Raw genomic sequence first — 10,262 nt, forward strand, 5'->3', positions numbered from 1 at the left:
AACCACTTAAGTTTGTAACATATCATGCTAATTTCTGTATTAGGTAGATATAAGTTGGGTAGAATGCTTTGTTAACAAATGCCATTGTAGTACAATTCTTTTATGAGATTTATCTTGTATCTTAACTGACTAGACAAGGGAAAACTATCCTGCCCTTGTGGCCACAACAAATTCTAGCAAGAGGAACAGTAGTCTTAGTACACATCTGATTATCAGTCTTTTAGCTCTTTTGTCAAAGTTCACTTAAGGAGATAGGGTAATTACAGTGAGCCTACAATAATATATTTTTTTGATATAAAAGAGGAATAACATATTCAAATGGTAACTTGCTATTGGTATTTTTTTTTTCTATCAAACTGAAGATATTAGACTTTCAGGAATTGCATTTGTATTTTTTTTTTTTTGAGAGAGAGAGAGAGAGGAGGGAGGGAGGGAGGGAGGGAGGGAGGGAGAGAGAGAGAGAGAGAGAGAGAGAGAGAGAGAGTTTTTTTAATATTTATTTTTCAGTTTTCGGCAGACACAACATCTTTATTTTATGTGGTGCTGAGGATCGAACCCAGCACCCCTTGCATGCCAGGCGGGAACGTTACCCCTTGAGCCACTTCCCCAGCCCACATTTGTATTTTTTAAAAATTAAGTTGTAACCTTCATATGGCAAAGAAGTGTTTAGGAAACAGAGTAGCTAAAGATTTTGTTACATAATTATACACTTCTTTTCAATAATGTTAATTACTTTTACACTTACCATGTTGTATAATACCATTTGGTTGGTAATACCTGTACTCTGTTCATGTCCATTGATTTTACTGGGGTTGGAGTTAAGAACCCAAATTACCTTTTCTTTTCCCTTATGTCAAAATTCTGATTTTATTTATTTATTCATTTATTTATTGATACTGGGGATTGAACCTAAGGGCACTCAACCACTGAGACACATCCCCAGCCCTTTTTATATTTTATTTAGAGGCAGAGTCTCCCTAAAATTGCTTAGGGCCTTGCTAAGTTGCTGAGGCTGGCTTTGAACTTGAGATCCTCTTGCCTCTGCCTCCTGAGCCTTTGAGATTACAGGCATGCACCACAGCGCCTGGCTAAAGTTCTGATTTGATCATGAATGTTTTAGTCAACTTTGCTTTGGGAAAAACAACAACAACAACAAAAAAAATAAATAAATAAAAATTAAAACTGGTTATCAATAAGGAAGTCTTGAAAAGTTTGTCTTTGCTCTCTGGGATATGAAGGTTGGCCCTGGTTGGTTGACTCCAGAATATGCAAGGAAAAAAGGACAGGTTGCCAAGAAGCTTAGTGCATAAAGAGTTTGGGGTTATATTCATATTTAAATTTCAGCTACTGCCATGAATAATAAATGGGTCTCAATCTGGGGAATGTATCAGGTTCTTCTGGTTCTAAGATTCTATGATTCATTTTTGAAATTAAAAATTAAAATTAATCTTATGTAATTATATTGATTTATTAAGAGCTCTTGCCATCTGGATAGTTATTTTATATTTTCCCCTTGAATCTTTTGTTGCATATCTTGTGTAAATGTCATTTACAATACCTATGTCATTTTTTTCCTTAAAAAATGGATTTCTTTGTATGGTGTGTGTGTGTGTGTGTGTGTGTGTGTGTGTTTGTTTGTTTGTTTTCCAGGACTGTGTATTGAACCCAGGGCCTCACACATAACTTGTCAAGTACTCTAACACTGAGCTATACCTCCCAGACTTTAAAATTTTACTTTGAGATAGGCTCTTGCTAAGTTTCCCAGGCTGACCTTGAACTTGAGATCCTCCTGCCTCAATCTCCTGAGTAGTTACAATCATAGTCCTGTACCACCATGCCTGGCTCCATGTATATTTTTTACTGTAGTTCTCAATTTCTAAGGTTGTAATCAGACAGGCCTTAGAAAACATTCTGTGTGTCAGATGAGGTAACATTATTGATTTTTTCCCCTGATGAAAACAGTTTTAAAGATTGCTTTTCATGTTTGGTTTTCCTTTCAATATTCCTTAAAAATATTGTTTAGAGCATTTTCATGGCTCAAGTGATGATCCTATTATAATAATTACTCACTAGAATTCAGTGAAACCTGCAAGCACCCCTGAGCCGCAGATTGAAAGCCAGGAGTTGCAGTCTGATGGAAGGGCCTGCCAGCAGGCAAGATGCCTGCTGTCACCATCTCTCTGTCCTTGGAAATGACTTTTGCACACATTTACCTAAGTTTTCTTACTTGTAAAATAAGGATGTTGTATTATATGAGCTCTAGGAATTTTCTTGATATCATTTTGATACTGAAGTGTTTGATGGTTTTAAAAATCACAAATTATTCCTATGTAATAATTTGAAGGAGTATATTTTTACAAAATTTTATTTCCCATATATCCTTGAGAGCCATTACTATTTTGCGTGTGTGTGTGTGTGTGTGTGTGTGTGTGTGTGTGTGGCTGAGGGCAGGTAGGGGGAAGTAGGGATTGAACCATTGAATTCAGGGCCTTGCATGTGCTAACCACACTCCTCCACTGAGCTGCATCTCCTGTCCCCATCATTAATGTTTTTCAACATTCAATTTAAAGTTAGTAAGTATTATAATTTTTCTTTGGTGCTGCGGTGTGGTGGTGCATGTGTATAATACCAGAGGCTGAGGCAGGAAAATGACCAGTACTGGGCAACTTAGCAAGACCCTGTCTGGAAGAAGAAGAAGAGAAAAAAAAAGGAATAGAGATATAGCTGGTGGAAGAGCACCCCTGGATTCAACCCCTAGTACTAGTATTCAAAAATAAATAAATATATTTTTTAAAAAGCAGAAAACGAAAGAAAGAATTTTTCTTTGATAATGTCATATTTTTTTCTCTACTTCCCAAAGGAAAATCTGATATTATACTAATTCTTTCTTCTCAAATATTTTCTTTTCCTTTCAACTAAAAAGGCAATGTGTAAGACTAACTTTCCAAAAACCATTCTGGCTCACTTTAGTGGAATTGAATAATAAGCTGGGTTGTTAATGCAGCAGAAATTCAGTGTGATTCTCTTTATTATTTCTCCAAGTACCATGTTTCTTCTCTTTGGTTTAATAATAGATTGGACACATTGGAAAGTAATCAATGAAAGTCAGATTTGGCTGGATGAGGTGTGACTGTATCTCCCAAAGGTTTGTGTGCAGCAAGTGTGGTCCCTGGTGTGGCAGTGTCCAGGTGGTAGAACCTTTAAGGTAATTAGGACATGAGGCCACTGCCTTCAGGAGGGATTGGTGGAGTTCTTTTTTTTTTTTTTTTTGGTACCAGGAATTGAACCCAGAGGTTTCTTTTTAGAGACAGGGTCTTGTTAAGTTGCTTAGGGCCTTGCTAAGTTGCTGAGGCTGGCTTTGAACTCACGATCCTCTTGCCTCAGTTTTCGGAGCCTCTGGGATTACAGGCATGTGCTATTGTGTCCAGCGATTGATGTAGTTCTTGTATGACCAAATCGGTTTCATAAGAGTGTATTTTTATAAAGTGAGGCCACCCCATACACTTGACCACTTTTGTACATGGTTCCTTTTCTGCTTCTTCACCGTGTTTTGACATAGCTAATGGAGGCTTTGCCTAGATGGTGTGCCATTTGAACTTTGCAGCCACCAGAATTATGACCTACATAAATCTCTTATCTTTACATAATCTAAATAGTTTCCAGAAATTGGTACACTTTCAGAAGTTTGTGAATGAACCCATCTGTGTACAGTCTGAGGAAGCCTGCCTTACTGAAAACTATATTAACATGCCCCTGTTCATTTTTCTATCAATAATGCAAGGTTCGGGCTGGGGATATAGTTCAGTTGGTAGTTAATGCAAGGTTTTTTGTTTTTGTTTGTTTTTGTTATTTACTGATGGCAGTTAAGCTAGCTGTCAGTAGATTTTCTTTTAAATTTAAATATATGGGTCTGTCCTTGGGACATGATTGAGGCCAATAAAATAAAATACCAGCTGTAAAATGGAGCTGGAGGAAAAATAAAAAAAAAATTTTAAAAAGAGTTCACTTGAAGTAAAATGGGTGGAAATGGAGGACATTATGTTAAGTGAAATAAACCACAAACAGAAAAAAATTTTCATATTCTGTCTCATATGGAAGCTAAAAATGTTAATTTTAAAGTAGAAGAGAGTAGAATAGTACTTACTAGAGGTTGGAAAGAGGTGTAGGAATGCCGGGAAAAGCTCCATAAACTCAATAAGCCGAAACAACCATTTACCTGTCCGAGATTTTCATTAGTGGGGGGGAGAGAGATAGAGAGAGGAAGGAGGAGGAGGAGGAGGAGAAGGAGGAGGAGGAGGAGGAGGAGGAGGAGGAGAGGGGAGAGAGAGGAGAGGGGAGAAGGGGAGAGTGAGAGAGAGAGAAGAGAGAGGAGAGGGGGAAGAGAGAAGAGAGGAGAGGGTGAAGAGAGGGAGGGTGAGAGAGGAGAGGAGGAAGAGAAGGTGAGAGAGAGAGAGGAGAGAGAGAGAAGAGAGAGGAAAGGGGGAGAGAGAGAAGAGAGAAGAGAGGGGGAGAGAGAGAAGAGAGAAGAGAGGGGGAGATGGGGAGAGAGAGAAGAGAGGGGGAGATGGGGAGAGAGAGAAGAGAGAGGAGAGGGGGAGAGAGAGAGAAGAGAGGAGAGGGGGAAGAGAGAAGAGAGGGGGAGATGGGGAGAGAGAGAAGAGAGAGGAGAGGGGGAAGAGAGGGAGGGTGAGGGAGAAGGAGAGGGGGACAGAGAGAGAGAGAAAGAGAGAGAGAGAGAGAGAGAACGAATAGGGTGTTGATATTTATGGGCTCAAGGCAGGATGAGGAAGAGCAAGACAAGTGAGCTGTTACTTCTTCATTGGCTGAGAGTTGGCGCCACTTCAGGGATTGGAGGTGTGCCATTCAAAGTTGGAACCATTCACTGGGATTGGAGGTGATGGTTCGCCCGCCATTCAGTGCTTCATGGACCTGAGCTCCTGGAAGAGAAGTGCTCTGTCTGGGTGCCATCTTTACCAACAAGAGGAAGGGGATAATAAGTACCAAAATAGGGCTGGGGATGTGGCTCAAGGTAGCACACTCGCCTGGCATGCATGCGGCGGGGGTTCGATCCATACCAACAAAGATGTTGTGTCCCCCGAGAACTAAAAAAAAAAAAAAAAAAAAAAAAAAGAAAAAGAATTCTCTCTCTCTCTCTAAAAGATAAATAAATAAATAAATAAATAAATAAGTACCAAAATAGGTAGGAAGAATAGATTCTAGTGTCCCACTATACAGTAGTCCCACTTTATAATGATAACCTATTATATACTTTATTAAGAACTAGAAGAGAGGAATTCAAAGGCTCCCAACATAAAGAAGTGGTAAGGAACTAGAGATATAATTACCCTAATTAGATTGGCGCCATTTTGTAAATATTTTGAAATAACACACTAAAACTCACAAACTTGTGTAATTATCACATGTTGATTAAAAACAGAAGTTGCCTGTGATCCCAAGACTTCAGAGGCTGAAGTAGAAAGATTGCAAGTTTGAGTCCAACCCCAACAACTTAGCAAGACCTTGTCCTAAAATAAAAAATAAAAAGTTGTGGGCTATAGCTCAGTGGTAAAGTACCCCCTGGGTTCAATAGCCAGTACCAAAAAGATAAAAATTAAAATAATAAAAAATATAAAAAGAAGAAAGAGAACTAGACAGAATTAGTAAATACCTTGCCAAAACAGAATGTAATATTACCTTGATCTGAGCTCTAATTATGATGCCCTGGTAAGTAGCTTGGGCTTTCTGCCCTCTTCACCACAGATTTACAATGCTCGCATTTGTAATTCAAAGGAGACTGAGATAAGAGCTATAATAGTCATACAAGAAGAATAAAGGAGGAAGAGATGCATTTTAATTGAGACATCACTTCTGGTAAGCAGAGCTTTCCTCAGGCTGTTCCCAAAACATGATCCAAAGAGCTTTTAGGCAGAAGGAACAACATCCATTGACATGGCATTAAGAACAACCCTGATGGAAAGATGGTATTTTGGTATGCAGATAATTTATAGCTGTGCCCGTATTCATTGATGCATCCAGGTGATATATAAAACAATTCTTAAGTACCTAATGCTGGTCAGTAATGAAGCTGTGATGTGACCCTGACCTGAAGTGAGGAGGAGGAGGAGGAGGGGGGGGGAAGAGGTTGGAAAGACTTCATAGAAGAGAAGTATTTTTAAAAAATAAGTTTTAGGGGCTGGGGTTGTGGCTTAGTGGTAGAGTACTTGCCTAGCACATGCGAGGCCCTGGGTTTGATCCTCAGCACCACATAAAAATAAATAAATAAAATAAAGATATTGTGTCCATCTACAGCTAAAATATAAATAAATAAATAAATAAGTAAGTAAATAAATAAATAAAATTTTTAATAAAATAAGTTTTAGTTGTGATGGACACAATACCTTTATTTTATTTATTTTTTATGTAGTGCTAAGGATTAAACCCATTGCCTCACACTTGCTAGGCAAGTGCTCTACCACTGAACTACAGCCCTAGCCCATGGAAGAGAAGTCTTATAGACTGAATTGTGTCCCCTCAAAATTCATGTGTTGAAGATGTAACCACCAATGTGATTGTATTTGGACATAGGGCCTTTAAGAGGAGATGATTATGATTAAATGAGATCATAAAGTTGGGGTCCCTAGTCCCATAGGATTGATGTCTTCATGAGAAGAGGAAGTGACATCAGATGTGTATGTCCAATAGAAAAGGCCATGTGAGTACACAGTGAGAAGAAAGCCAGGTGCAAACCAAGAAAGAGCCCTCAGGAGAAACCAAATCTGTCAACACCTTAATCTTGGACTTCCAACCTCCACAGCTGTGAAAAAGGAAATTTCTGTAGTGTAAGCCATCCAGCCTGGAGTATTTTGTTATGGTGGCTACAGCAGATATTAGAAGGAGGAACTTGACCTAGGTCCTAAAATGGGTAGGGCCGATTCTGGGAAACTGCCTTGTTAAAGGGTTTGGTTCAGAAAAGTCCTCAGTAAAAAAAGTTAGAGACAGAAGTCTGGTAGCTATTACCTTCTTGGTTTATATGTTCCTTATGCCTGCTGCATTTCAATCCTTTGATTTTCTTGTAATTAAAATATTTCTAACTAAAAAAAAAAAAGTGAACAAAAGCCATTGAAAAAGTTGGAATAAGCATAGCTTTTGACCTACAGAAGAGAGAACTCAGTGTAGATGGGGTGTAAGGGGGTGCCTGGGAGCTTCTGGGCCATTATGCCTGGGGTGAGTTGGGGAGGTAATTATGGAGGATTTTGAAATTAGGGGAGAAGAGTTTTGTATTAAGAAAAACCTGGTGTTGGTTAGGAAGAGTGAAGGAAGAGTGAGGAGTTAAGGTTAATGGCAAATGAGACTAAGAGGCATTCAGAAGGCTCTTTGAGAGAATGGGAATATGTTAGAAACTGAGGTATAACATTCTTCCACCCCAGTCTCTTCCAAAAGCTTGAAATAGAAGAATTATTCTTTCTTTCCAAAAAATCTTCATCATTGTTAAGTAAGCTCTCTCTGCTCACCTAATCCCATAGTTTACTGCAAAGGAAAATCTAGGGGTGGTTGAGGTTCCCTTTTTGCCCCACTGAATTCTAGGATGTGTCTTCCATGATGTGCTAGTTCTCAGGAGCAGCCTCACATACTATATACATACAGTTGTTATTGATAGTTTTCCTTTCTAAAATAATATTTGTATGTTTTTCTCTTTATAAGAGTTATATATGTTTATTTCAGAAAATTGGATGCTATAGAGACACATGAAAATTCCAGTAGTTTATAGTCCTATGGTTTAGATATAGCTTCTATTAGTATTTGGGGAGTCAAACAGAATAGACAGTTTTGGCAGGGTGCAGTGGTCCCTATAATCCCTGCTTGGGAGATTGCAAGTTTAAGGTCTGGACAACTTGATGAGGCCCTTTCTCAAATAAAAAGGGTTTGCGTTGTTTCTCAGTGGTAGAGAATTTGCTATCAGGTCTGAGGCCCTGGATTTGATCCAGAGATGGGGGTAGGGGAGAGAAGATAGTTTTCCTTACTCATATACATATTTCACTCAATACATATTCAGTGGATACACATGATCATTCAATATATTATTATTATGTTATTGATGACATTATATATTTTTAAAGTGCCCATGTGATTCTCTGTGGGAGTTTGTAAGATGGCATAGAAAACTGATTATTTTTATCCAAGAAAATTTTGATGAGTGATATTTGCATTAGATGTGCAGAGGTTCAGATTTTTTCTTAGGAAGATATGGAAACCTCTATGCAATTAGGTTTGGTGAATTTGAGATGAAGTATTATTTTTATTTTATTTTATTTTTTAAGAATATATATTTATTTTAGTTGTAAATGGACCTTTATTTTATTTATATGTGGTGCTGAGACTCAAACCCAGGGCCTCACACATGCTAGGCAAGTGCTCTACCACTGTGTCACAACCCCAGCCCAGAAGTGTTATTTTTAAAGTATGCATTTGAGATATGATAAAAAGTTTGTAGAGGTTGTATCTTTGTCTGTAGATCATATTCACTATATTACTTCACTCTTGAATTGAGCATGTTTTCATTTTTGAATGTAAAAGCTTAATTTTAGAGCAGCTAGTCATTCCATATAGAATAAGATTAATGAAGTAAAGTCTTCTTAGAAAGGGAATGTTTAACCACTTGAGACAAAGCAGAAAAGTAGGGCACTTGGCTTCCTTGATTGGGTGGTAGTTCACTTCATATTGGTGAGTACTTGGCTTCTAAGAAGGTGCAAATTTTGCTTTAGTATGCTTTCCTTTACTGTCCATGTTGAACTGGCTCTCTCATTTGTGATATTGTAAACCTTTTTGAACAATCATAAGCAATACTACTCATCTGAATGCTGTGGCTAATGAGTGCCTTTTATCTTTTTGATATTGCAGTTGACTCATGTTGACCAGGCCAGCTTCCAGGTTGATGCCTTTGGAACGTCATTCATTCTTGATGTCATGTTAAACCAGTAAGTGTTTGTTGAGCTGCCCTCTCTTTTGTGAGACACACATTGAATCTAATTTCCTATCCTTCTGTGAAATTTTTTCTTACTACATTTTAGTTATCTATACCAATTTAGTACTGCATTTAAAACTGTTTTTATCTATTGACGAGAAAGTAGAAAACCTGGTCAATAATAAGAAATAGATATGCATTTGAAATGGCATAGCTGTAACAGAATGTACAATGGAGACAAGAGTTAGTTCAATATTATATGAGAATATATATGAGTTTCCTATGAATGACAGATATTAAAATAATACTTTGGGCATTAAAATGTCTTTCTGAATAACAGCAGAAGAGATAAAAGTATACTTTTTGACTAATGACTCAGAGAATCAGCTGTATGATATGTGATGCTAAATAATGCCTGGTGTCTATTTGATGCTTTGATACAGGGGCATGTTTTGTTGAGGCGTAGAGTAGTAGAAATATTCTGTATTACAGTCTGATTTTAGAAATAGTCAGTTGTTTACCTAGAATTTTAGACTGGAAGATGACTTTTTTCCCTCTAGTAGTGAGGATTGAAACCAGGGACTTGTACATGTTAAGCAAGTGCTCTAGCACTGAGCTCCATCCCCAGACTTGGAGGAGGCTTTTGATAGATCACTAATTTTTTTCTTTTTCACTAATTTTTAAAAAATGTACTCAATTTCCTATCAAAAGCAAATGGGGAGAGACCAGAGTTCTTCCAGGCCTGAGTTTCTGGGCAGTGATGGATCACAGATTTACTGAAAGCATCTATACAATAGCTCAGGAAGACAGTTTTGAGGTCAGAAGATCAGACAGGTAGACCAAGAGTGAGAGTTGGAACCTAAGCAGTCTAGAGTGGGGAACCAGCTATACTGAAGACTGTCAGTTAAATTTTTAAAATGATGTAAGAAGCATAGCTTGAACTTCTCTGAATAAATACCAGCTACTTGTGACCATTTAAATTTAAATTAATCAATTTAAATAAAAAAAAATTAGCTGGGTACAATGGCACATGCCTGTTGTCCTCGCTACTTAGGAGACCAAGGCAGGGGGAGGATTTACTTGAGCCCAGAAGTCCAATGGACAACCTTGCAAAAACCTATCTTAATTAAAAAAAAAAAAAAGTAAAAATTCTGTTCTTGTCATAGTTCAAATGTTCAATAGTTATGTATGGCTAGTGGCTACCTTACTAGACAAGATTTGAAAAGCTGGGTTCCTAAGGTGCTCCATTTCAGTGTCTCTATCCCATATCTCCTTTGTATTCATTATTATTAAATAGTCC

General features: G+C 37.8%; 1 protein-coding gene across 6 annotated transcripts in view; it reads left to right on the plus strand.

The window, feature by feature from the left end:
• The window catches only part of Adam22 (ADAM metallopeptidase domain 22), a 222,529-nt gene that overhangs the window by 26,189 nt on the left and 186,078 nt on the right, over positions 1-10,262 (plus strand). For all 6 annotated transcript variants that reach the window (XM_077796695.1, XM_026399374.2, XM_026399375.2 and 3 more), the window contains one exon: positions 8,899-8,975. In XM_077796695.1, the coding sequence (XP_077652821.1) occupies positions 8,899-8,975 (77 nt within the window). The remainder of the gene's footprint in view (positions 1-8,898; positions 8,976-10,262) is intronic.

The sequence above is a fragment of the Urocitellus parryii genome, chromosome 3 (genome assembly GCF_045843805.1).
Source record: "Urocitellus parryii isolate mUroPar1 chromosome 3, mUroPar1.hap1, whole genome shotgun sequence".
In the NCBI taxonomy this organism is placed as follows: Eukaryota; Metazoa; Chordata; class Mammalia; order Rodentia; family Sciuridae; genus Urocitellus; species Urocitellus parryii.